This window comes from Tachysurus fulvidraco, chromosome 18 (assembly GCF_022655615.1).
Source record: "Tachysurus fulvidraco isolate hzauxx_2018 chromosome 18, HZAU_PFXX_2.0, whole genome shotgun sequence".
NCBI classification, from domain to species: domain Eukaryota; kingdom Metazoa; phylum Chordata; class Actinopteri; order Siluriformes; family Bagridae; genus Tachysurus; species Tachysurus fulvidraco.
Genome location: NC_062535.1, coordinates 7,607,873 through 7,635,240, shown reverse-complemented (window position 1 = coordinate 7,635,240; position 27,368 = coordinate 7,607,873). Strand labels below are relative to the sequence as shown.

At 38.9% G+C, this 27,368-nt stretch overlaps 1 protein-coding gene across 4 annotated transcripts in view; it reads left to right on the top strand.

Annotated features, from left to right (window-relative positions):
- The first annotated feature begins 3,335 nt into the window (after positions 1-3,335).
- The window catches only part of pspc1 (paraspeckle component 1), a 36,400-nt gene continuing 12,367 nt past the window's right edge, over positions 3,336-27,368 (top strand). The window contains exons 1-9 of one of the 4 annotated variants that reach the window (XM_027156195.2): positions 3,336-3,840; positions 6,601-6,902; positions 7,008-7,103; positions 7,220-7,416; positions 7,505-7,589; positions 7,770-7,875; positions 20,877-20,934; positions 21,636-21,781; positions 23,261-26,172. In XM_027156195.2, coding sequence (XP_027011996.1) covers positions 3,472-3,840; positions 6,601-6,902; positions 7,008-7,103; positions 7,220-7,416; positions 7,505-7,589; positions 7,770-7,875; positions 20,877-20,934; positions 21,636-21,781; positions 23,261-23,470 — 1,569 coding nt within the window. In that variant the 5' untranslated portion in view covers positions 3,336-3,471 and the 3' untranslated portion in view covers positions 23,471-26,172. Of the gene's footprint in view, positions 3,841-6,600; positions 6,903-7,007; positions 7,104-7,219; positions 7,417-7,504; positions 7,590-7,769; positions 7,876-20,876; positions 20,977-21,635; positions 21,782-23,260; positions 26,173-27,368 lie in introns of those variants that run through there. The other 3 variants (XM_027156194.2, XR_007138452.1, XM_027156196.2) reach the window with 3 other exon arrangements.

Sequence of the window (27,368 nt, the reverse complement as noted above, 5' to 3'; positions counted from 1 at the left end):
GTTCAAGCAAACCCCGGTTATTCCTGTTTCGGGTTTTTGCTTCACGACTGTTTTCTGCCTGCCCTGACCTATTGCCTGTTGTTCTGACAACGTTTTTGCCTTACCTTTGCTGTCCTGTTTGCCGGTACTGAACTCTGCCTGTTGTTTATGGGATTGTCTATTAAAGCTGCAAATGGATCCTCAGCCTTATGACTCGTCATTACAAATATAAAGATTAATAGAATACAAAATTCAGGATTAATATTATATATACTTAAATGTGTATGTATTTATCCCCAGTGACCAAGTCTGAGGTGACTCATGCAGCAGTGGCAAGGAAAAACTCCCTTAGACGGTAAAAGAAGAAACCTTGAGAGGAACCAGACTCCATGGGGAACCCATCCTCATACTGTATATAGTAGTATTGTAATTGTGACTCCAGATATGACTTTCTAGTCAGATGCTGTATAGCCTCCTGGAGATGTTGTCTGACAATAGTTCTTGGAAAAGCCTAGGACGCTCCCAGAATACATTCCAGTCATCAACAAAGCAGTTTCTATTTGGGACACCATGACTAAACTTATATTTAAAGCAAATAATCTACTGAACCTCTCAATTCCTCATTGGTACGTGGAAAGTGGTCCTGACATGATGATGCTTTGTCATGGGTGTTGTGCTGTGTACCCTCAACCAAGTCCCTCATTAGTATCTCTGTCTGCTTCAGCCTAGTGTCATTCATGCCAGCATGGAGGACAACAGCTCCAGTGTTCTCGTTCAGAATCATGAGTGCCTGTGCAGCAACATCAAGAACAAGGGCAATCAGCAAGTGCACACCTTACTCTTAGCACCTCATTTCTCCTTGTGAAGGGGGCAAAGTAGTTACGAGTGGAGCTCTCAAAGATCTGTGGCAAACGTCTATATCTACTCCAACTATGTCACACAACACTAGTTGTCCAAAACTGTTTTTTTTACTAGAAAGATAGTGGCATGGTAGTGAAAGCAAATTGGTTGGAAATGTCACTCTTGCCTGTCTTCAAAACTTGAGAGCCATGCAGAAACTGGAACATCTAGCTCAAAAGGAGGCTCTATACCATCAACTCACCTCACCATACTAATTAAACTCAGGCGAACTCAATCTCAGGATGCACCTGGGAAGAGGAAGTGCAGATGGTTTTTGGGAAGGTGAGTCTGGCACAGCCATGCTTGTAGGCTGTGGTGAGCTGTGGGAAAATTAATCTGTGAATGTGATACTAATACAGTATCACACACAAAAAAAAACAGGCTTATTATTATTACACTTTTGGCTAGTTTAAAATATTTAAACAAAAAAAACTTTAGGTAGACTAATGTTTCTTCTTTTCTCAGTCATTTCTCACAAGTTTCTTAAGAGTGGTGTGCATTTTTTATTTGCAGCCAGCATACAGCTGCATTATACTCCCATTATAGACCGAACCTGACAACCATCTTAAAGGACATAGAGGTTCATTAATATGATACTTACAGGAGATTAGCATCACTCTTTTAGCGATAGATTTTTGAAACCCTAAATAAAACCAGATTTCTACCAAATTTCTGTACGAACATAATTGTACATTGTATATTGCTCCATATGGCTCACATAGATCGAGTGATGTGTACAAGGCAGCATAGCTTTTCTGGTTCTTCAAAAAAAAAAAAATGTAAATATCATATCATGAACACTATTTTTCATTTTTTAAAAAGTCCATTCAACATTGTTATTAAAATCTTGGAATATTATATTTGCATTAAAATGACACAGTGCATAAAGAACCCCATTTTGACTCAAAGAGACACTGCATCCCAAGTTGGCGATAACCTAGATGGCTTCCCTGTCTGAGTAAAGCAGTGTGGGAGTGGAGTCTAGCACCACTTGTAAACGGAAGGCAGGCTTTTGAAGAAGCAGTTGGCCATTTCATGAATGTGCATACAAGTGAATGTGATAAGAGATGCTTTTTTGCAGTAGAAAATGTTAAGCAAAGAAAGCAAGTGATGCTGACTAGAGCAATTCAATGTGATAAATGTGTGTGTGTGCACCTGTGTGTGTGTGTGTGTGTGTGTGTGTGTGTGTGTGTGTGTGTGTGTGTGTGTGTGTGTGTGTGTGTGTGTGTGTGTGTGTGTGCACCTGTGTGTTATAATTATTTTAATTGATTTTACAAATCCACGTATGATAAAAAGAAATAGACCCATGCTTTTTTATATAACATATATTTTATATAACTAATATTCTGTTAAAGCACGTTTTGCTTTAATGCAGCATAGTCATTTTGGGAAAGAGTCTACAATCTCAGCACACTCAACTCCTGTAGCCAGATCTCTTCTTATCATATCACATAAAAATATCATATCATATCATTTCTATGATACCCATATCATAGAAATCTGGGCTCTGTTTGTGCCATTCCAAAACACTGATAATCTTCTTCTGAAGCCATTACTTATATTTGAGCTGTTATTATTCTGGTATATATACAGTAAATTTATAAGTAAGTCTGTAAATAGGTACAGTTTGTAAAGCTAGTTGGATATGTAACTGTGGTTGAATGAATCCCTTATAGCTGCCAAGGGGTAGTTTGTAACATAGATATGACCTTGTGTGCAATGATTCTCTAGAATAGGAACCCTGTCACTTATACAGGATACAGTTGCACATGTAACTAGTATTTTATTTTACACCTTATAACAATCAGGGGTTTGTTCCACGTGCCTATGGAAAAAAAATGACTGATGAGAAAGATTCTTATAGATAACTGTCACACACACACAACTAAAAGAAAGGGATAAGGTTAACCTCGTCAAATCTGGTGAATGTGCACCCTGAAAAGTAGCACCCTCCCAGATAAGGTGCTGGAGCAGGAGATGCTTTTCAAAGAGTGATTGTTCACAGTAAGGGCTAGGAATCAGGTAATTTAAGGATTAGATGGCTTTGTCCATGCATTTCATCAGGTTTTTTAAAATTATAATTATCATTATCTTTTCTATTTAACTAATTATCATTATTTGGGTTAATTTAATTGATTTTTTTTAACAAAATGAAAATAACCGTGTACTGAATGCATCAAAAAAATATTATTGCCCGGAATATGATCCACAGAGACCTGGCTCAGTAATAAATAAATAAATGAGTGAATTAATTAATTAATTAATACATGAATGAATAAATAAATACATTAGTGAATAAATGAATAAATGAATAAATGAATGAATGAATGAATGAATGAATGAATGAATGAATGTCTTGTTAATGGGGCATACAGACATGTTATGCACGTTTCCTGTAGATGGCGCCAAAGTTTGAAACCGCAGCTTTTTGAACACCGGAAATGTAAGTGGTTTGAAAGTCTGCGCAAGCGCACTGGAGACCAGTTTGCCTGTTGCCATTGTAACGCTAGCTGGAGACGAGAGACAGATTATTTATTGTGTTGTGGTCAGTCGTAAGGGTAGTTTTATTTATCCCGATAGTCTGCAGTCGATATGGCGAACCGAAACCTTAAGCACGTAAACATTCAGAACAGTTCTCCATCTCCGAAGCCTCCGAATCGCAGCACGGAGTCTCCGTCCGCGGAGCGCGTGCAGAAGATGGAGGCAGCGACGCCATCGCCTCAAGTCACGAGCCCTCAACCTGAGGCAGAAGGCAGCAGCACCGAGCCTCGGGAAATGACATTAGACCTGAAGAGCTTCAGGAAACCGGGAGAGAAAACATTCACACAAAGGTGCAGACTGTTTATAGGCAACCTTCCTACTGACATCACGGAAGAAGACTTCAGGAAGCTGTTCGCTAAATATGGCGAAGCTAATGAAGTATTTATCAACCGAGACCGAGGATTCGGATTCATTCGACTGGTGAGCCGAATTGTCACTGACTCTGAGCCGACTCTGTTTGGACATCTAAATGCTATAGTATAATCTGCCTGAACACATAGATTAGACTGCATACTGTGTTAATTTATAAACACACACCTTTATACAGAGTGACTTACAATTTATTTCACTTTACACAACTGAGAAATTGATGGTTAAGGACCTTGTTGTTCAGGTGCCCAGTTTAGTGGACATGGGATTCGAACCCATGACGTTCTGATCAGTAGTCCCTTAACCTCTAGGGTAAAAATCCAGGGCAAAAGGGACAGTCTGGACGGGGTAAGGGTGGGGGGTGTATATCGAACCCATGCCCTTCTGATCATTAGTCCAACACCTTAAAGCCAGGGCAAAAGGGACAGTCTGGAGGGGTGGAAGTAGAAGTGGGGGGGAGAAGGAAAAAAAAAAGCAGGGGAGGGGTATCGAACCTGTGACCTTCTGATTAGTAGCCCAACACCTTAAAGCCAGGGCAAAAAGGTCAAAAAACAGCCTGGAGGGGGGTAAAGAAGGAAAAAACGGGGGGGGGGGGGGATAGAACCCATGACCTTCTGATCAGTAGTCCAAAACCTTAAAGCCACCTTAACCACTAGACTAAAGCCAGGGCAAAAGGGATTAACAGGAGGGAGGGGGGGTGAGAAGAAGGGGGAGGGGTATCGAACCCATAACCTTCTTACAATAACTGACCACTAGGCTATCACATCCCACAAGATTTGCATTCAAACTTTAATACAAACCTATATCACTAATAACACCAGCCATTTATTGTTAAGTCCATTAAAGCATTATTAATCTTTAGAGATCTCATATTAATATATCTTAAATATAATATCATAAGAATATTAATACACAACACGTGTAGTAGTGTTTTAGTCGATATACCACACCCACAAATCTACATTTCATCTCATTTCCAATCTTTTCTTCTTTAATTATTTTATATTTCTCTAACATTCGTTTATAACGAGCTTGAATTGATTTGGCTAGAAATAAATAACAAAAACAAAGTTGTCTTCTATGTTTTTTTATTCATATATCGTGAATAATCACACGTTTATAAGAAGTTCTTCAGCTGTAGATGAGTGAATAAGTCTATAAACATTTGTGTCCTGCTTTATAGTCATTTCTTATTATTTATTGGGTTTTGGAATTAAAAATGAAAGAGCTTTGTTAAACCTTTGCAAAATGCAAGATCTAATTCAAGTCTCAAATATGATTATTGCAATGTTTTTCTCCGGCTGCCAAAGTTGGAGTTAAAGGCAGGGTCTCCGTTGTTTGAGAAATGCTTCAGAAAACTGCGTTGGGCTGCCAAACAAAACAAAGATCAAAACAAACGTGTAGCCAATGAGCAGAAAGGGCCGTGTCTTGTCAATATGGGCGGAGAGAGTGTTCAGTGCGCATGTGTGACGTTAGCAGAAAGCGGTTTTAACATTGATATGGTGGATAAAAAAAAAAGAAAGCAAAGAAATGCTTATGATAGGGCAAGAAGTAGGAACTGTGTTAATATAGCATCAGCTTTCCAGCGCTGGAGAGAACTGAACGTCTTCCGCGTGAAACCTTTCACGGTACAACACACAGTACTACAAAAACACATTTGTATTACCATAGTATTACTCATTGGGTTTGTTTATTTATAAAAATATACCCTCTGTCAGCTGCTCCAACAGGTTCCGCCATAATACTTGTCTGGGTTATACTTGGGTTATACTTGTCTGGTGTATGTGTGGGGCGGAGCTATCAAAACAGGGGTGGGACCTATTTGGGTTGGGGCGTGTTTGTTTTGGTGATTTCAAATGTCAACATTGGTTTTCAAACAACGGAGACCCCACCTTTAACATACACCTATAACTGTTGGTAACTCAAACTCGATACCTGCTCTAAAGGCACACAACAAACCCATGTAACAGTAAATAGATAAACTCTTCTAAACAAGCATTTATTTCAATGGAAGCTTTATTTCTAAATGTTTAACAAGTATAAAATTTTATAAGAGAAAAGTTACTTGTGTTATTAACATCACCTAATATGGCAACGTCAATAAAATGCCAAACAGAAAATCAACACAAGATTATTCACAATTTATTCTACTGAATATTCATGTAGTAAATAAATGGAGTCACAAAGTCAAACTGTGAACCACCGAATGCATCCAAGCTGAAAACCTGCATTTCAGCAGCACGATTTTGCTTTTGATCGAAGAAAACAGCTAGTATTAATACAGGCAAATGCTCAAAGTAAATTTGTACATCGGGAATCTGTACATCACTGTACTTTGTACTTTGATGTTGAGCTGTACGCAGTTGGCATGAATGAGCATATCCACAACTTCTTTTCCATCAGCTTTTCCTGGTTGGTCTTTCTCTTTCTCTCTTATTTATTAGTATTTACATGTAAATATATATATATACAGTTTTATGTTAAGTATTTGTGTGAGCATTGTTTGTGCAACCCCGACACGTTGTTGTGTACACGCAGTGTTTAAAAATAAAGGTTTGTTATCCACAGAGCATCCAGTTTTATGGAATTATATATCATCTGCTGCTCTTCTTGTAATGTATATGAAAAGATCAGATGAGGGGTTTAGGAAGTGAGGCATCTAAAATGGTTTTCTTCCAGAATAAATGAGAACACTGCCAATCTGAACAAATCGAGCTGACGTGTTGTGAGGTTGTTTGTGAAAAAAGGCCCACCAGTCTGTCATGTATATTTATCTTAAGGTTGTTTTTTTCTTTGCTTTGCTTTTTAAAGGAATCGAGGACACTAGCAGAGATTGCCAAAGCAGAGTTGGATGGCACAGTGCTGAGGAACAGGCCAATTCGCATCCGGTTTGCCACACATGGAGCTGCTCTCACGGTTCGAAACCTTTCACCAGTTGTTACCAATGAACTCCTGGAGCAGGCATTTTCACAGTTTGGGCCAGTTGAAAGGGCAGTTGTGGTGGTAGATGATCGTGGCAGACCCACAGGTAAAGGCATTGTGGAGTTTGCCAATAAGCCTGCTGCACGAAAGGCTCTTGACCGTTGTGCTGAAGGAGCCCTTTTACTTACCACGTAAGTCCTTTTTATTTCAGTAACCCGTTTTTAATACATCATGTGGTGGAGTCCATAATAGCACTCAGACTTTAACCTTTCTCTTTTTCTGGTTTGTCCTTTCAGGTCTCCGAGGCCAGTTATTGTTGAACCAACAGAACAGTGTGACGAAGAAGATGGCCTTTCAGAAAAACTATTGCAGAAGTCAGCACAATATCACAAGTATGTTGCAGAAAGCATGACACAAAATGTTTGTCGTACATCTAGCTTTAATCTATGGTGCAAATGGCAACAAATATGGGACTTCTCATTACTACAAACCCTTTCCTGCCCTATAGGGAAAGGGAGCAGCCTCCACGCTTTGCCCAGCCAGGCACCTTTGAGTTTGAGTACTCCTCGCGGTGGAAGGCACTTGATGAGATGGAGAAACAGCAGCGCGAGCAGGTGAAAAGGAATATCCAAGAGGCCAAGGAGAAACTGGAAGCTGAGATGGAGACAGCGAAACACGAGCACCAGCTGATGATGATGAGACAAGGTACAGCTACAGTTCAGCTTTGGCTCTTACCTTTTAAATCAGTCTTGCAAAATATCACCGTGATCATTTTGGTGACTTTTTACACCAGATCTAATGCGCCGTCAAGAAGAGTTGCGTCGACTGGAAGAACTGAGAAACCAGGAGCTGCATAAGCGCAAACAGATGGCGATGAGGTACACGTCAGTGTTCCTGATAACAAACAAAATTTATTATCAAGTTACAGCAGTCTTCAGAGTTCGTCAAACCTTTAATGAAGTTGTTACCTAACCCTGTCTAAACCTAACCCGGTACTGGTTAATTCCGGTTCATCATGATTATCCTGAGTAATTTTGGAATTCCATTTGGATTTTTAGGCATGAGGAAGAAAGACGGAGACACGAGGAGGAAATGATGCGCCACAGAGACCAGGACGATATGAGACGTCAGCCTGATGCCTTTAAACCTGGTTTTATGGATAGCGTGAGTACCAATCATGCTCCATTTCCAAAAACTAATGGTGTTCAGAGACCTGACACACGTGGTCACTATTGTTTGGCAGTTTTAGATCCTAAGGACTGATGCCAACTAAACATAAAACCCAAACTGCATGAATTAAAGTTATCAATGGAATATATTTGAGTGCATTGAAACAGCTCGATGCTACAGCCAACGTACGTAAGAGGCTAACCGTGCAAACATCATATAGAATATTAAAACTACTGTGTACTCCACGGTCCTCTTTATACGGGGTAGCGTTGTATTAAAATGTACAGAATTTGAGTAAACCAGGCCTTAACGTTTATATTACGATCCTTATAATTCCTGGCTGGTTATCTTGAATTACACTTTCAAAGTTTGTCCTGGTACAAGAAGATTATTTTCTAGCAGAAGCAATAAGAATATTAACTAGCACCACAGTGTTGCTGCTTTCAACACGATCATGTTTTAAACACTGGGGCCTTTCTTGTAAAAAAAAGGGGGGGGGGGTGTTTTACAAAAACTTGCCACACATTTATTCTACTTGTTTAGACAATCTAGTCACAATCTAGTCTAAAATGTACTTAAGTATTTGTTACTGTTTATGACCTCCCAGTAGTCCAGTTAGATGCATGTTATTCACTTCAAACCCATATTAGCTTATATGTAGCTTATTACTGCCTACAGTAACATATTTTTCAACATACATCACATATATGTGTCATTTCTAATATTTTAGAATTGTAATGAATGATTTCTCACTATGAAATAACACATTTGGTCTTGTGCAATAACCTGAACCTTATATAATATTTCTCTCTGCATTTTCCTCTGTGGGCTTCATCAGCCTTTTTTGAAATATTATTAAAGCAGTAAAAAAAAAAAAACATGTATATTTAAAATGTTTTGGTCAACATTTTCCTAGTGTACATGGTTAAGGAGCTTTATGATATCAGACAAAACATGCTAGTAATACACCACATAGGTCTTGCGTTATTACGGTAGCACTTGTTTCTTTTGTGTTAATGTACTTTTCACATTTAGAGAAATGGGTGTACGGCTGCCAACTTTTCTGTGTCAGGAAAAGTTTTATACGCTGCAACAGTTTAACACAACAAATGAAACTGCATTCACCAAAAAGTGTGCACCATTTAATGTCACCATTCTTGTCGCTTGCCTGTACACGCTTTCAGGACAAGGTGCTGGAGTAGTTTCTGGTAGTTTCTATATTTTTAAACGTCATATATTTAAATTACAATAGAAATGAATATTTAAGTGTTAAATTAAGGTATTAATTTAACTTTACTGTGTTTGCATGTAGCAGGTTTGTAGGCGCTGGGTATAAGAGAATGTTGATGAATATTTACTTCAAATATTTACCTTAAACTACGGACTGAAATGGGACATTTCTGTTTGTTTGCCACTGGCCTGTGTTGTATACACAGGAGACATTGGCTTTTGAGCTGCACAATTTTTCTTAACATTACTATTATGTAATATAGTCTGATTACTACTCTTACAAATTTTGTATAGACCTTCGAGCTGATGATATTCAGACCTGCCGAAGATTACTGAACGCAGGTCGTTCGCATTTTCCCCAAGCATTTGTCTGTAACTCTCTTAAAAACTAAACGTGTTTTTACAATGGGTAACTTGTGTGCTACCATTGCCTGGGCACTATATACAATATACGACGTAATGTTTTTTAACCATTATAACCTCCTGTCTCTATATTTGCTTTACGTGAGCATTTATATGAAATATCTTTGACATGTTGCCAGTCATTGCTGGACATCTGGATGAACGTAACTGTATCGTGCTTGTCTTTAGTAGTAGTATTGTGTAACCGCATGTTTATTTCAGCCTTTCAGATGTCCAAACTTAAGTGGTCAGTGAGTGTATATTGGTCCACATGAATTATACTTGTACATATTTAATTATAAATCATTCTACTTTATTAGAATTAGTTATATCTATGTCTGATAAACGACAGTGTATATAGAGTCTGAACACTCCTGGTTTTGTAATGTAAAGTCAGAAATCAATATACAGTTTTTAGAATTTCTTTCCATATATATATATAAATATGATCTTGAACACATAAAAGATAAAGACGAATGCATAAATATTATCTGGGGCATCAGCCATGGACATTCTTTCCTAATACATTTTGGTAGGATTCTTTGCATTTACATTTTTCATTCATAGCATTTGGCAAAAAAAAAAAAAAAAGTGTTGTGTTTATTAAAACACGTCCTCCTGCTAGTTCACTAGATCGGGGACTACAAGTAAAATTAGTCTAAAAAACTCGTTGAGGAGGTTGGTACATAATGAAAACAAATCAATTTTTTTGTTAAATAACAAAGTGCTCATTTAAGTGCTTTTTAAAGAGCTGAGTCTTTAGCCAGCAATTCAGCATTTTGGGCAGTCAGAGGAAGTTCCTTCTACCACTTAGGTGCAAGGAAAGGGACTTGATGCCATCCTTGTACCTTGAGAGACGGTGGGTTCAGCTGCTAGAGGTTCTAGAGGCTCGTAGGAAGCATGGTGCCGAGTTGGGTATGACAAAGTATTAAATCTGATGAAGGTAGTGCATAGAGAATAGCAATGAGCGAGTGTGGGAGAACTTGGTGAACACAAGTAGTGCACCTTAGGTGTAAATGCCCTCCGAAACGGTTTCGAGACGGATATAAATCCGATGGTTCAAACCCCTTCAGGAGGTGGTCTGGGACACATTTGAGATGAAACTGGACAGGTGTAAATGCATGTGGTTGTTCATACATCAGCGCTATACTCCTCCCAAATGGAAGTATGTCACTCGCAGGTGACTCGCAAGTCGTGCATCGCACCAGAAACAATTATGTTTTCCCACCAGCGCTGGCTCCAATCTTTCACCCAGGGGTCTCGTTTGGTCTAAAAATGCACTGCTGCCACCAGCGAAAATGCAGCAATCAGTAAATGCTGTTTTTTTGTAGCAACCGCATACACTAAAGCGTGTTCCATTTCAATTACCCCGGAAATGAGGTAAAATATATTTGCATTCGCCAAGACGCATTTATGTGGCCTGATGTAAATGGAACAGTTTTAACAAATCAGATAGCTATCGGATCAGAGACAACACATGAAGTGACCAGGTGTAAAAAGGCCCTTTGGATATGCTGCAAAGGGTTGGGTTGGGTATAGTGCACTACAGTAATCACCGGTAATCCAGCCTCCTCCAAGCAAACTATCGCCAGGCTTGTCATGAATCATGAGCTTCACAGAGTGCACCAGAGTGTATTGTTATTGAGTCTGTCAAAGGATGCTGAAAGGTCAAGGACGATTAGTCCTGCTGAAGGTATTGTCCTTAAGGGCAGATTATATGGACCGTGGTAAAAGGTAGACAGCACGGTCAAGGATTTTTAAAAGAAATGGTAAAAATGATCATGGTCTTGTTGTCACACAAACTGCTTAGAAATGAGAATTTGGAAAGGGACAAATGGTGTGTGAAGATGTGATAGTTCTCTCAAACTGCTTGAAATGACATGATACAGCAAATAACCAGTTGTCTGCCAGTCCAGGTGCTGTTTAAGCATGCTTTGTAATTATGGAAGACACAGGGCAGAGGAGGAGGTCCATGGGTGAAGAGAGTAAAGCATGGAAACTGTTGGGGCAAATTCAAACAGTAAAGACGAAAAGGACTGTGGGTTATTGTGGGATATTGAAAGCAATGGAAGAAGGAGCAAGAGTGTGAAGAAGTTGCTGACATGATTTATCTTGATTTCTGACTTTACACATCACAAAAACCTGAAATTCAGTATCTAGATTTTTTGTACCCACAGTTCTTACGTTTAGCTTCTTTACAGGTGCAGGGATGGATTAATAATGCTGATCGTTTTTAGGGCTTAGCATATCTGTTCTAAATTTCATTGTGGAACAGAGAAGAGCCAAGAAGTATGTTAAAGGAGGAAGCGCACTGCTTCTAGTGCATGATGCTTTTGTTGGAAAAAGAAATACAGCCAAAAGAAAGGATAGTCAATTAGTTACAAATAATTTACGAACATAATTAGTTGTATGATTATGGGACCCAATCATTGAGGAAATTTTACCAGTATAGCAAGAACCAGTTTGATTATAATGAACAGATAATACTGGTCGGTTTTGGTCCATACGGTCAACCGAGGTTTAAGTTGTTTACATGCATAGCATAGTTTATCAAGCCCTTTTAGTTATAAATCACTTTTCCCTTTTCTTGTTAAACAGTAGAAATAAGCTCCGTCCACTAGGGAGCAGCTCAGGGCCAGCACACACCTTCCAGTCATAATAGCTTCTGTGTCTGCTTCCATTGAGCTTAAGGTGGGTTTTTGGGGAGGAAATGATGTGTATATTGAGATTTTCCCAGAAACATCTCATTCCCCCATATCCCCCCGCTGTTCATGTAGGTGTTGCCTCACTTACGCATTTCAGGGTAGTTATTTATTTTTATATATATATATTTTGGTTGCCAGTGACTATTACAAATCTGTTTTTCATTTTTCATAATTTTTTTGCAGCACAGTGTAAATACGTGTGATACTTTTTCATTTGCTAAAAGGGGGGTGGTTACAGGTTTCCAATTACTTTTTTAGTTTGAGTTTCTTTAAAAAAAAAAAAAAGTGTAGCTATTCTTTCTAAAAGATGAGAGACTATTTCTATCAAGCATGAAATGAATCAAACCATATTAGATTCACAGACACATGGTCCTGCAAACCCTGTACGGTAACGGTGTGTGTGTCTAGTCATTTTATGGAGCCACACACCTTGAATTACAAACTGATGATACATGTTCTTGTCAGGTACACTGTGCCTGTATTTATCTATCTATCTATTTATCTAACTGTCTGTCTGTCTGTCTATCAGAGGCATCATTTTTTTCTTCTTTAAAGCATATTACTTTTTCAAGGTCTTCTGTTCTTTGCTACTGTGTTTGTTCGAACATGAAATGAGATTTTATACGTTAAACTATTTCAATTGTTTAGTTCATTGTGAACGAAAGGCATTCGGTATCGATTTCATTTATCGATACTTTTACTTCCAGGGAACACGGCTCTCGAAAACGTGTCGTTTTCTGTTTTAGTGTGTTCGACATGTTTCACAACACTGTATGAACATAAACATTTTATCTGCATCCAGAGTTATTGACACCCTTAAAGAGATTGAAGAAAAATAGGAAGTATATATTATATTACACATACAGCATTTTCCGCACTATAAGGCGCACCTAAAAGCCTTAAATTTTCTCAAAAATAGGCCGTGCGCCTTGTGTGCACCGAGTCCCAAAAATCTGTAAAAATGTTGTGTGACTTTAGTAAGCGCACCGCTAGATTGACTTTCGGACCATTTCCCGCTGACACAGGGACGTAATACATACACTACGTACGCTGGCAGCGAAAAAAACCAATCAGAGAACATTACGTAATACGTACAACTACTAGGTATAACTACCGGTATGTTGCGAAACAACATTTGTTTCTTCCTAATCATTATGCGCTCCACACTCCAGTCCAGTAGCTGGCGGTAAATGCACCTTAAGTTGGTTTGCCATCCGCCAATAAAAATCAGATGCTTACGAGGCACAATACAAACTACAGACTATTAGTTACACGGTTGTAAATGGGAATAGAGCAGCTGCGAAAAAATTCAACATCAATGAATCTATGGTTCGAAAGTGGAGGAAGCAAGAAAATGTACTGCGCCAAGTTAAGAAGACACAGTAGATGAGGACTTTGATGGATTTGTGGGAGAAGATTGATTTAAGAAATAATGTGTGTGTATTGTTAAATAGTAGAATAAAGTTCAACTAAACTCACTGTTTTGCTTCTGTTACCTTTTTTTTGTAGACCGTATGTTTTAGCATGCGCCTTAGAATACGGTGCGCCTTATGTATGGGTTAAGTACAGAAATAGAGCCCGTAATTGAGACTGCGCCTTATGGTGCGGAAAATACTGTACAAACACGGAAACCACTTTTTGCTTTATCTCTAATGAAAAAAAAAAAAGAACAAAAAAAACATACTTGTCAATGATAACGGCTAGTGGTCCAGGGCAAGACTAAGGTTAAAGGAAGACTTATAATATGTGACATGAAAAATCAAGCAAAAAAAAAATCGACTTCTAAGAAAGTGTTTGTTTTTAATTAATTATTTTTTTGTCAAAACTACTTTGTGTACATTAGCAACAATATAGCAAGCTTAGGTTAGATATATGAGCGACAACGCTAAGGATTGAACGTGGGGAAGTACAAGCTGCAATCTCTCCTTAAACACTGCAATGTTTCAAGTAATTCAGAAGTGGTTGCATAAAGGAAAATCCCTTTACAAGCATCTCGAGCATCTGAGCTTCCAGTGCTGGAAAATATTGTGTTGCTCTCCATAAAGGAGGCTTCACGCAGTATTAATACTGGATCTGTTGGTCATTTTGAAATGCTTGCCAGGCATATTTTCACTGCAGTTATTTTTGAGGTAATATTGTGTTCAAGTGTATACTCTACAAGTGTATATGATCCAATGGGCTCTTTTTTTTTTTTTTTTTTTTTTTTGCATATTATGCATTTTGTTAAGGGTGGCAATAATTCTATACCTGACCGTACCTGGTGTATGATTATAAAAATATGAAGTGCGCTGTGAAGTGTTTGAGTGATGACGTGCAATGCGATAATTCTTCTGTACCCTACTGGTTGATTTAAGGTGACTGTGGTTATCAAATTCAGAACATCTCATGATCTCAAAGGTCCAGCACTTCAGTGTATGCAAAACTTGTTCCAGCACGTTGGAACAACTCTGTCTAAAGAATGAAGCTATACAATCCACATTTTCCTGCTGAAAAGTTTTAAGGTTTTTACAGTAGACCTTGAAATAGACTGGCATTTGAAATCTTAAAACAAGGTAAAAATATTTTTAATAATTTGTTTGTTTGTTCATAAATAATGTGCTGACTATTTTTTCTTCTTAAATTCCCCAAGAAGCAGAAGATCTGCAGGGACCTCTCTCTTTCTCTCTCTCTCTCTCTCTCTCTCTGCTCTCTCTTTATGTATCTCTCTCTGTTTATCTCTCTCTCTCTCTGTCTCTCTATCTCTCTCTATCTCTCTGCGCTCTCCCTTTCTCTGCTCTCACTCGAGCTCTCTCTCTCTCTGCTCTGTGTGTGTGTGTGTGTGTGTGTGTGAGAGAGAGAGAGAGAGAGAGAGAGAGAGAGAGAGAGAGAGAGAGAGAGAGTCTGTGTTGTGAATGCATTGTCCAAGGTGTGTGTGTTTTTAAGACACCAACTGCAGATAAAACTATACCAATATTTGAGTTTAGAAATGGAATCTTTCAACTTTTTTTAATGTACAATACTTAATCATTTATATGTAAAATGAATAGAAAGTGAGCGGCCACATACTTTTGGCTATAATGTATAGAAAGTAAACTGCTAGTGCAGGTGTGCGTGTACCTCTTCTGTTTGTTTTGTTTTTGTTTGTTATTGATTCATCTGTTTGTTCACTCAGACAGCTGCTTAACTGTAATGTTCTGTTATTTCTTCTTTGTTTTGTTGTGCATTAACTTTACATAGAATTGTGGGATGCAGCAACTCTGGGCACATTGGGAGTGTCTTAATCTCTACAAAAGGCAGAAGACCAGCAGTCTCTCTCTATCTCTCTCTCTCACACAGTCTCTTTCTCTATCTCTCTCTCTCACACAGTCTCTTTCTCTCTCTCTCTCTCACACACACTCTCTTTCTCTCTCTCTCTCTCTCTCTCTCTCTCTCTCTCTCTCTCTCTCTCTCTCTGCTCCCTCTCTCTCTCTCTGCGCCTTCTTTCTCTCTCTCTCTATTTTGCTCCCTCTCTCACAAACCATATACAATCGTATGCAAAAGTTTAGGAACCCCTGACGATTTCCAATATTTTCATTTAGAAATATTTGGGTGTTTGGATCAGCAATTTCATTTTGATCTATCAAATAACTGAAGGACACTAAAGTAATATTTCAGTAGTGAAATGAGGTTTATTGGATTAACAGAAAATGCACAATATGCATCAAAACAAAAGTAGACAGGTGCATAATTTAGGCTCCCTTGCAATTTTGTTGATTTGAATACCTGTAACTACTTAGCACCACAAGCACAGTTCTTGTTAAGGCCAGAAGTGGCAGGCCACGTAAAATATTGGAGAGGCGAAGGATGGTGAGAACGGTCAAAAACAGCCCACAGACCACCTCCAAAGACCTACAACATCAACTTGCTGCAGATGGTGTCAATGTGCATCGTTCAACAATTCAGAGCACTTTGCACAAGGTGAAGCTGTACGGGAGAGTGATGCGAAAGAAGCCTTTTCTGCACACACGCCACAAACGGAGTCGCTTGAGGTATGTAAACGCACATTTGGACAAGCCAGTTTCATTTTGGAATAAGGTGCTGTGGAGTGATGAAACAAAGATTGAGTTATTTGGTCATAACAAGAGTCGTTATGCATGGCAGCAAAAGAACACAGCATTCCAAGAAAAACACTTCTACTCACAGTAAAATCTGGTGGGCCTGTGTGGCCAGTGCCGGTACTGGGAGCCTGGTTAAAGATGAGGGTCACATGGATTCCACTCAATATCAGCAGATTCTTCAGATTGTTGTTGAGAAATCAACAAAAGTTGAAGTTACGCCGGGGCTCGATATTTCAACAAGACAACGACCCAAAACACTGCTCAAAATCTACTCAGGAACAAGTACAATGTTCTGTAATGGCCATCCCAGTCCCCAGACCTGAATATCATTGAACACCTGTGGGGTGATTTTGAAGCAGGCTGTCCGTGCTCGGCAACCATCAAACCTAACTATCTGATCTCCATGGACCATGGACACTCAACTGTTCTTTTCCTTGCATGTTGCTAATGTGACACGCTCATGTCGGTTTCTTCTCTACAGCATTACATCGATTCGGCCATTTTTGTCCACACAGGCTGCTTGTTCAGTTTTTTTGTCATTTCAAAACAGGACTACTGCAACACACTGCTGGCAGGTCTACCTATGAACGCAATTCGTCCTCTGCAAATGATCCAAAATGCAGAGTTGTGCTTGCAAATGCTTGTTTTCAACCTGCCTAAGTTCTCACATACCACCCCGCTGCTGCGATCCCTTCACTGGCTTCCGGTAGCTGCACACATCACGCTGGCGTACAAAGCCAAAAACGGACCAGCTCTCTCTTAACCTCAAAGCCCTCATCACTCCTCGCACTGCACCCCGCACCCTCCGATCTACCAGCACTGCTCGACTGGTTCCACCATTTCTCAGGGTAAGAGGCAAGTATATAACAAGACTCTGTTTCTGTTCTGGCACCAAGGTGGTGGAATGAACTTCCCCTAGGGGTCCAGACAGCTGAGTCACTGGCTATTTTCAAACGGCGGTTGAAGACCTACTTATTCACTTCAACTAGCACTTCTTTCCCTATCTTTTGCATTTATTTAAAAAAAAAACCTTTGAAACTTTTTCATCTTTGAACAATTTTTTAAACTCATGGTATCTTAAGTATGTAACCTGGTGAACCAGCATTAATGTATACAATGATAGAGATTTAAGCACTTATGTACGTCGCTCTGGATAAGGGCGTCTGCCAAATGCTTCAAACGTAACTGACCTGGAGATGTTTTGTATGGAGGAATGGTCCAAATTACATTCATCCAGAATCCAGACACTCATTACAGGCTATAGGAAGACTCTAGAGGCTGTTATTTCTGCTAAAGGAGGCTCTACTAAATATTGATGTGATTTTTTTTTTTTTTCTGTTGGGGTGCCCAAATTTATGCACCTGTCTAATTTAATTTTGAAGCATATTGCGCATTTTCTGTTAATCCAATAAACCTCATTTTACTACTGAAATATTACTTTAGTTTCCCTCAGTTGTTTGATACATCAAAATGAAATTGCTGATCCAAACACACAAATATTTATAATTGGAAAATCTTGGAAATTGTCAGGGGTTCCTAAACTTTTGCATCGACTGGACTTCATGATTTTATTTTATTTTTTTTTATTTTATAATCTGCTTTTATAAAAAATAGTCTACATCGGTCAATAATATAAATAATACGTTTTTATATAAACATGTATATATTTGTTTCAAGGGATGAGGAGTGTGTTTGACCAAGATAGTGGTTTAATTTTAAAGAGAATCAAATGTATTATGTGACTGAATTTTATGATATGCAACCTACATGAGGGGAGTCTTTTGCACACCATTTGTTTATTTTTTTTTCTTTAATTCTGTTTTTAATTTGTGCGCGAGTGGGGGGGGCTGCGAGTGTTTGAGGGACTTTTTCTACGAGTGTTTGGACTTTTTGTGCTGGTGTTTGAGGAAATTTTTGTGTGTGGTTTTGAGGGACTGTGTGTGTGTGCTTGAGGGCCTTTGTGTGTATTTGAGGGCCTTTTTGTGTGTGTTTGAGGGCCTTTTTGTGTGTGTGTGTGTGTGTGTGTGTGTGTGTTTGAGGGCCTTTTTGTGTGTGTGTGTGTGTGTGTGTGTGTGTGTGTGTGTGTGTGTTTGACGGCCTGTGTGTGTGTGTTTGACGGCCTGTGTGTGTGTGTTTGACGGCCTGTGTGTGTGTGTTTGACGGCCTGTGTGTGTGTGTTTGAGGGCCTTTGTGTGTGTGTGTGTTTGAGGGCCTTTTTGTGTGTGTGTTTGAGGGCCTTTTTGTGTGTGTTTGAGGGTTGTGTGTGTGTGTGTGTGTTTGAGGGCCTTTTTGTATTTGTGTGTTTTGAGGGCCTTTTTGTATTTGTGTGTTTTGAGGGACTTTTTGTGTGTGTGTTTTGAGGGACTTTTTGTGTGTGTGTTTTGAGGGACTGTGTGTTTTGAGGGACTGTGTGTTTTGAGGGACTGTGTGTTTTGAGGGACTGTGTGTGTTTGAGGGACTGTGTGTGTGTGTGTTTGAGGGACTGTGTGTGTGTGTGTGTTTGAGGGACTGTGTGTGTGTTTGAGGGACTGTGTGTGTGTTTGAGGGACTGTGTGTGTGTTTGAGTGACTGTGTGTGTTTGAGGGACTGTGTGTGTTTGAGGGACTGTGTGTGTTTGAGGGACTGTGTGTGTGTTTGAGGGACTGTGTGTGTGTTTGAGGGACTGTGTGTGTGTTTGAGGGACTGTGTGTGTGTTTGAGGGACTGTGTGTGTGTTTGAGGGACTGTGTGTGTGTGTTTGAGGGACTGTGTGTGTGTGTGTGTTTGAGGGACTGTGTGTGTGTGTGTGTGTTTGAGGGACTGTGTGTGTGTTTGAGGGACTGTGTGTGTGTGTTTGAGGGACTGTGTGTGTGTGTGTGTTTGAGGGACTGTGTGTGTGTGTGTTTGAGGGACTGTGTGTGTGTGTGTGTTTGAGGGACTGTGTGTGTGTGTGTGTGTTTGAGGGACTGGTTGTGGGTGTGTGTGTGTGTGTGTGTGGTGTGTGTTTGAGTGGACTGTGTGGGGTGGTGTGTCGTGTGTGTGTTTGAGTGACTGTGTGTGTGGTGTGTGTGTGGTGTGTTTTTGAGGGGACTGGTGTGTGTGTGTTTGTGTGGTGTGTGTGTTTTGAGGGACTGTGTTGTGTGTGTGTGGTGTGTCGTGTGATGTGTGTTTGTGTGTGTGTGTGAGGACTGTGTGTGTGTGTGTGTGTGGTGTGTGTGTGTGTGTGTGTTTGTGGGACTGTGTGTGTGTGTGTGTGTGTGTGTGTGTGTGTGTGTGTGTGTGTGTTTGAGGGACTGTGTGTGTGTGTGTGTGTGTGTTTGAGGGACTGTGTGTGTGTGTGTGTGTGTGTGTGTGTTTGAGGGACTGTGTGTGTGTGTGTGTGTGTGTGTGTTTGAGGGACTGTGTGTGTGTGTGTGTTTGAGGGACTGTGTGTGTGTGTGAGGGACTGTGTATGTGTGTGAGGGACTGTGTGTGTGCGCGTGTGTTTGAGGGACTGTGTGTGTGTGTTTGAGGGACTGTGTGCGTGTGTTGTGTTTTATTATTGTATTACTTAGTAATTATTGAACGCACAATAGAAACATTACATTAATAACATCTAAAATTAATAATATGAACTTTATTAATGCTACATTCTACTGTTTTTTGATTTCACAATGTTCTCTAGTCATTTTCTTAGTTCTGTAGAGTTTTTACAGTGTGTGTGTGTGTGTGTGTGTGTGTGTGTGTGTGTGTGTGTGTGTGTGTGTGTGTATATACACACACCACATACAACTGAATGTAGTTTGTAAAATGGTTGACATTTAATTTAAATATGTAACACAAAGAATGTCTGCAGTCCTGTGCTTGGAACTGAAGGAACTGAACAGATCAAACTTTAATAAAGTTCTGTGTAAATGTTTGCGTAGACCAAACTAAAACTAAACAGCTTTAAAAAATAAATAAAGTTTTGAAATGCTGATTTTATTTGTATGTGCATGAGACTGTTGATAAATTTCAATCGGGTTTGGTGATCCTCTCTAAACGCCATAAAAGGCAAAGATCACATGACTGAAATGGCAAAAAAGACTTTCTCAGAGACTGAAGTAAAAGTTGTTTTGACGCACATTTCTAGCTACATCTAGTTCCCAAATTACATTAGAAGCTAAATTAGATTAAGTGAGAGGAACAGAAAAGGGGTAGACATCGAGACGGAAAAAAGTAAAATATTTTCTATTGTTCTCTGATATCCGTGGACTCCATATGGAACCTAGGAAACTTGTTACTTTATTAAAATGTTACACAGCATTAAAAGAAAACGCAATGGAATAAGGAACTTTCTTAACTGAATAACTGGTCTTATATGACTTCATTTATAAATTAGTTTTCTTACTTTCCCTTTTTCATATTTGCTATTCTTTTGTCAATAGCTTCTACTGTGTCTGTAAACAATTTACAATAAATCTGTTTGTATCCAGTTTGATAAACAAGGCTCAATAATGTCAAAACCCCTTCATTTCCAAGGATAATGTTTTTTAGCCTACTAAAGCGTATTAAAACCTAAACTTCCACAAATGATCTTTTATTAACCCGAAGCTTACGGTTTCATAACTTTTCTTCACTTTCAGAGAGAACAGGATATGAGAATGAGTGAAATGGGTGCCCGTGGAGCCGTTAATATGGGAGGTATGGTCAAAAATCTCAGCCCAAGCTTGAACCAAATGTGTGGTTAGTCCTATATATATATATCACTTTTACTTACTGTGTTAAAAACCTAGTTTTGTACAACCCTTGCTGTACATGCAGTCATACTGTGACCTGTGATCTGAGGAGTGCTCGTCTATAAGTGTGTTGCAGTTGCATGAATGTGAAATCTTACCCTTTTTAACATTAAATACTTGACTTGACCCAGACATTTCCCAGTCTGGGAAATCGTAAATATTTTTAAATAATTCCATGCAGTTGACATATACGTTACATATAGTTTATGTTTTTGGCCATTTATCTTTTTGTGGCACCAGACCAGCATTTCTTGACCATTTACTAATGGGTAGTTTTTGTGCATTATGGACTTGGTCTACTGGTTCTTTGTTTCTTTCTTTGTTTCTTTCTTTCTTCCACTTTTACACAAACAGATTTTTTTTTTTATGTCAAATACTAAAACTTTTTCTCCCTTTTTTTTATTTTTTGAACTTCTGGAAGTTCAGGAATAGGATGTACTTTTGTTGAAGAGCAAGTTAGATATAGAAATGTCATATAGCATCTGTTTTCATTTTAGTGGAACATGGTACTGCACATCAAAAATAGCCTGCATTGCTCAGATTAGTACCAAGGTGGGTGATGGACAGTTGTCTTAGTTAATATTGGTCATGCATTGTCTTGTGTAGATTCTTTTAATCCTGCCACTGCTGTTAGCGGTAACCAGGGCCCTGCTCAAATGATGGGCATGGGCATGTCAGGCCGGGGTGGAGCCATGGGGCCAGAGGGATCATCAAATATGGGGACACCCCTCATTCAGGATAACGGAAATATGGTAACGTATCAGTGCTATTGCTTGCTACTTACTGTTTTGTGAAATGACATCCTTATCTAAAACTAACGGCATATTCAGCTGTCTACAATCACATGCTGTAAAAGGCATTCATGTAAAACAGCACGGTATCAAATAATGTAATTAGTTACCGTGTAACATACAAAAGCAGAAATGAAACAAAATGTATGCAAATAAATGAAAAGAACTAGGATAGTTTTAAATCAGTCATTTAATCAAAGTTTATTATACAATCTTTATAAACTGAAAAAAAAATCTTACCAAGTTTATATTACTGCCAACTCCATATTGGCACCCTTAGTAAGAAGGAGTGGGGGAAAAAAATTACAGATACGTATACAAATAGATGAAAAGAGAAAAGTACTGTATGTTGTTGTTCAAACTCAATGGCTATAAAAACAAGCTACTTACCTGAAATTTTCAGTAACCAAATCTTAAATACTACAGTATTCATCAAACTTGGCATCAGCATGATGTCTGGAGACAACTTCCAATAATCATGAAATTGCACCAATAACATTAATGCTATTCAGTGCTGTAAGTGCCTCCAGTGAGTTCACACATTGTTACTGCTAAAAGATAAAAATTCTCAGATATAAATTGCTAAACATAAATGTATCCGCATATTCCAATCTTTGTAGTGGTGCACTCTATTAATTCACTTGCCACTATTTCTTTAGTTGCTGCACTTAAAAATTCAGACATGCAATACAAATGTGTCATAAGCCTTGAAGTTCTTACACGGCTTTCGGTGTATCTGACAGGGACCTAGTACTGGTATTTAGTCACACTGTTTTCCATCTCTCTCTCTCTCTCTCTCTCTCTCTCTCTCTCTCTCTCTCTCTCTCTCTCTCTCTTGCTGTGGAAAGCACATTTACAAAATTTTAGCTACATTCAAAGTTGATTAGATTTGTCTTTGCAACAAATAGGATACTGTAAGCCTCAGTAAAATTGTACAGTTTATGTTGTTATTCTATTGCAATTATTTGTTCTATAGTGACTTTCATTTTCTGTGGTCATCCAACATTCCAGAAAAGTAACAATTTCTTTTTAATTCATCCGAGACGTTTTTTATTCTTTTGGGGTGGTTAAATTCTGGGGTGTTGTGACGCATTATTTTGCTCTTTTTTCAATTTTCTGGCATGTTCTTGACCTTTACATTGTATGCATTGGTATTTGTTATCTGATCATTTTACCAGTTAAAAGCGTATTTGCAGTTTTGTCTCATACATTCCTCATTTCTATGCACACTAATTTGTATTTGTCTCTTTTTTGTTGGTACCTGGACGGGGCTGCTTTTCATCATGTCAACTTGGGGGATTTCTACGTTGTGACAATCGAAACATTCACATAAATTTTTCCGATATTCTTTGGACTTTGTAACAACGTCGGTTGATTCATGATGGATTTTCTTTCACATAAAACCACACATATTCTTCTCTCTATTCTGTCATACTGTAGCGTAATGAAAGATTTCCTCAGGGAGCACCTGCTCAAATGGGTTCTTCCATGGGTATTCGACCAAGTGTTGATTCCCCCCAGCAACAACAGTCGCCTGTGCATGGTGCTGCAGGACCTGTGCCTCCTATGGGTGGTCCAGGTGGATTTGGGCGAGGAGATCCTGTTGGGGGGAAATTTGATGGGCCAAATAACAAGCGCCGTAGATACTAGGCTTTTTTTCTTTTCTTTTATTTTTTTTTCTCTCATCATACTGAGTTCTAGTCGTTTGAGCCAGACCACCTACACTCTTGTTTATGGGATGTTGTCCATTTTTATGTCCTTTTCAGTGACGCTGCTCTCAGGCAACCGTTAGTGTTGACCTTTGTCGCAAGTGTGCGAATCACTTTTGATCATGAATTGAAAACAGCTCTGTTTGGAGACTGATATTGCCTTAACTGTGCATATGCTGTAGAGCAGTCAGATTTTTGTAACAGGGAGCATTTGAAAGGTAGCAATGCTTCTGCTTAGTACTTTTCTTACCTTTTTTTTTTGTTTTGTTTTTGCTTGTTATACGATCAGCCAAAGCTCGGTGAAATTTATTAAATGTGCTCAATGACCATATTTGTGCTGCACTACTACGTAGGTGCACTTTTGCTTATTTTTACAGTTTACCTGATCATGTGGGACTGTATAAATTGTGACACAATTCTGTGCAGTTGATTTTTTTTTAATTTATTTTTTTCACCCTACTCAGAACTCCGACAAGACATGTTGGAACAGAGAGCGGTACAATGATACATATACCTCTGTTTTTGGTTTTCTGCTTACTGTGCAGTGTGAGTGGTAAAATCTGTATTGATCAGAAACCAAGAAATGGGTACAGTCACAAAATGCTCATTTCCGGTATTATTACTTTTCTGTGACAGCAAAGCAAAAAAAACCCTATATACTAATTAACAGTGTCTTGTATACAGCATGTTCTAAACAGAAACTTGTGCCCTTTTTCAACCAAGAGGTTCTAAGATTTTATTGCATATAACATCTTTAAATCCCAAGTCATTAGATAAATGCTTTAGTGTAGCTTTTTTGGCAAGAGCATGTTGCTTGGGACATTTTATTTGTACAACATCTGATTTACAGTGATTGTTTTTAGATTATTTTGCTATATGGATAGCAATACTAGTGTATGTAATGTAGAATGTGCATGCTTTTAGCAGTCATTTTTGTTTTAGCGAATATTATGAATATGTCGGGTTATTTTCCTTTTCCTTAAATGGTAGTTCTTGAATAAAAATACTTAAAAAGTTAGCTTTGTGCGTTTGTGCCTTTTAAACGTTACAAAAAATGTAGTTCATAAGTGTTCTCATTTTCCAACATGGTGTTAAGCACTTTCTGTCAAAAAAAAAAGAAGAAGAAGAAATTAATACTTTGAAGAGAGTTCAAAACCAATTCATGTAATGCATGGCTGAAGTAATGCAATTTTTACCGGATTGGTGTCGCATGGCTCAGCTCGGCAAATTGCTAATAATCCTCTCTGTTATCGCTACCACCACGCAAGCTGTTATAATAAAAGAACCCATTCTGAATTTGGTTCACTTTCTTGAATGGGTACAATGAGAGCCAGGACATACATTTTTTTAGTTGTTATATTTATTTCTCAGTTGTTTTGTTTTGTTTGTGTATATAATCACTTATATTGGTAACAATGAATAGATAGTGTTTTTGTTTTTTTATTTTCTTTTTGTTTGGCTGTCTGATATACGAACCATAAAAGGTTACTTAATACTAAACATACTACTGTGATATATTAATCAGATGTAAGGCATTGAAATATACATTTAATAATATTCTGGTAAAATGCCAGTATATTGATGCATGGATTTTCTTGATCCTGTATTCACTGATCAGCCATAACATTAAAACCATTGTCAGGAGAACTAAAGAATGTTAGCAGGACAAAACATAGCACATAAGAATCTGAGTGACGTTGACAAGGGCCGATGTTGCTGAGCTGAGCAATGTCAAGAAAGGTCTTGTCTTCCTGCTGGGAAGTTGTTGGTACCTACCAAATGTGGTCTATGTAATGACAGCTGGGACTAACGATTGGGTCATGGGCAGCTAAAGCTCATTGATGTGCCTGGGGAGCCAAGGCCAGTTCGTCTTTTCCGATCCCAGAGAATAGGTTTTGTAGCACAGGTTGCTGAAAAAGTTAATACTGGACAAGATCGAAATGTGTCAGAAAACTCACAGCATAGCATTGTGCTGCATATGTGGTTGGATTTCTGCAAACCTGTCAGAGTGCCCATGCTGACCCTTTGTCCAATGCAAAAGTGCCTTCAGTGGACACATGAGTATCACAACTTAATTATGGAGCAATAACAGAAGACGCTGGCCTAGTCTAATGAATTACATTTTCTCTTGCACAATGTGGACAGCCAAGTATGTGTGCCTCGCTTACGTGGGGAAATTGGGGAATTTGGTTCTTAGGATTCATGTGAATGTTACTTTGACAGGTACCACCTATTCTAAACAGAATTGCAGACCCAGTACTCTGCTTTATAACAGCAGACAGTGATCAGGATTGATTTGAAGAACATGACAAGAGTTTAAGGTGTGCACCTGGCCTCCAAATTCCCCAGATCTCAATTTGATTGATCATCCATGGGATGTGCTGACAAACGAGTCCATCTTGCAACTTAAAGGATCTGCTGGTTCGGTGTCTTGCTCAAGGGCACCTCAGTCGTGGTATTGCCGGCTAGAGACTCGAACTCTTTAACCATTAGGCTATGACTCTCTCTCCCCACCCCCCACCCCCCACCCCCCACCCCAAAGGAAGCATATGCAGGACTTGTCTGATATTATTTAAATGGTTTTAATGTTTTGGCTGATTAGTGTTCACTAAACCTCATCCAATATATACACTTTTAGTATATCCATTCTGTTATTTTCTGTTAATTGTGCCCATACATACAAACTTCTGAATTGAGCTTAAGACTGTACTTTGGTCTGAATTCTGAATACCAGTGTAAGTAGTTTTGATGTTAGGCCCTTAATGATCTATTAACTCAAAACTGAATATGACCCTTTGTTTGCTTCTTACCGTAGAATATAATGGGTCTGTATTCTCTTATCTAGTGCCCTCATCTATTGCATAGAGTCAAATCAAGAGTCGCCATTCAGCCATGGATACACATCTCCTATTTCTGTTTTTTTTTTTTTTTTAATGTCTGGTTAAGTAATGGCTGTGTGTTGGTGTCTGAGCAACGTTTACATGAAAGGCTGCTTAACTGTATGTTCATTAAATATCATTACCTTTGTTTCTGGGTGCAAACACTGCCATTAAAACATACTTGCTTTGTTTCAAACAAACTAGTTCATGTAGTATTTCACTACTTGTGCAAGCCACAAGCTGTTGAAGTCCGGAGAACATCTTTGGTAGAGACATGTGAAGGGAACTTGACAGATGTACTTGGTATTTTGAGCTGTCCTAAACCACATCAAAGTTTGTCGGAAGCCCAACCCGGCCTTTCTGTAAATTGCTACAGAAAGTTGTAGACTCAAATTTTCTCTCTCCACATGTGTATATTACAATAAATGGATCTGGTAATGAATGGATCAGTACATCAGTGTGTGCAAAAACAAATTGGTTCTACAAACTGGTGTGGAGTGGTCATGGTAACACGATTAGATCCAAACAAGGTGGGCTACAGATGGTGCCAAATGGAAAGGAAAGAACACTTACCCTGCCTCACCACGCAGCTGTTTTAGGAGCCAAAAGCAAGGGTTACACTTTAAAACTGTTGAATACATGCTCAGATGTTGAACACCAGTGAAAAGGTACATTGGGACTGAGCATCTGTGATGGGTATGACTATGGTGGAAAAATTCCTACAAAACCATAGTAAACCTGCCAAGCCAAAACAGGTTGCAGCTCCCAGGGTGTAGCAGGTTAAGGAAGTCAACTATGGCTGCTACTTTGGCATCTAGAGAATGAATCAAACCTCTAGAGAAACCTGTATAAAGGAATCTGTCACCTAAGTGAAGTCACACTTGGACAGATTCAGTGTAAGATGAGCCTTTTCAAACCTTGGATAATCTGCATGAGAGTTGGTACATGGTTGGGCAAATC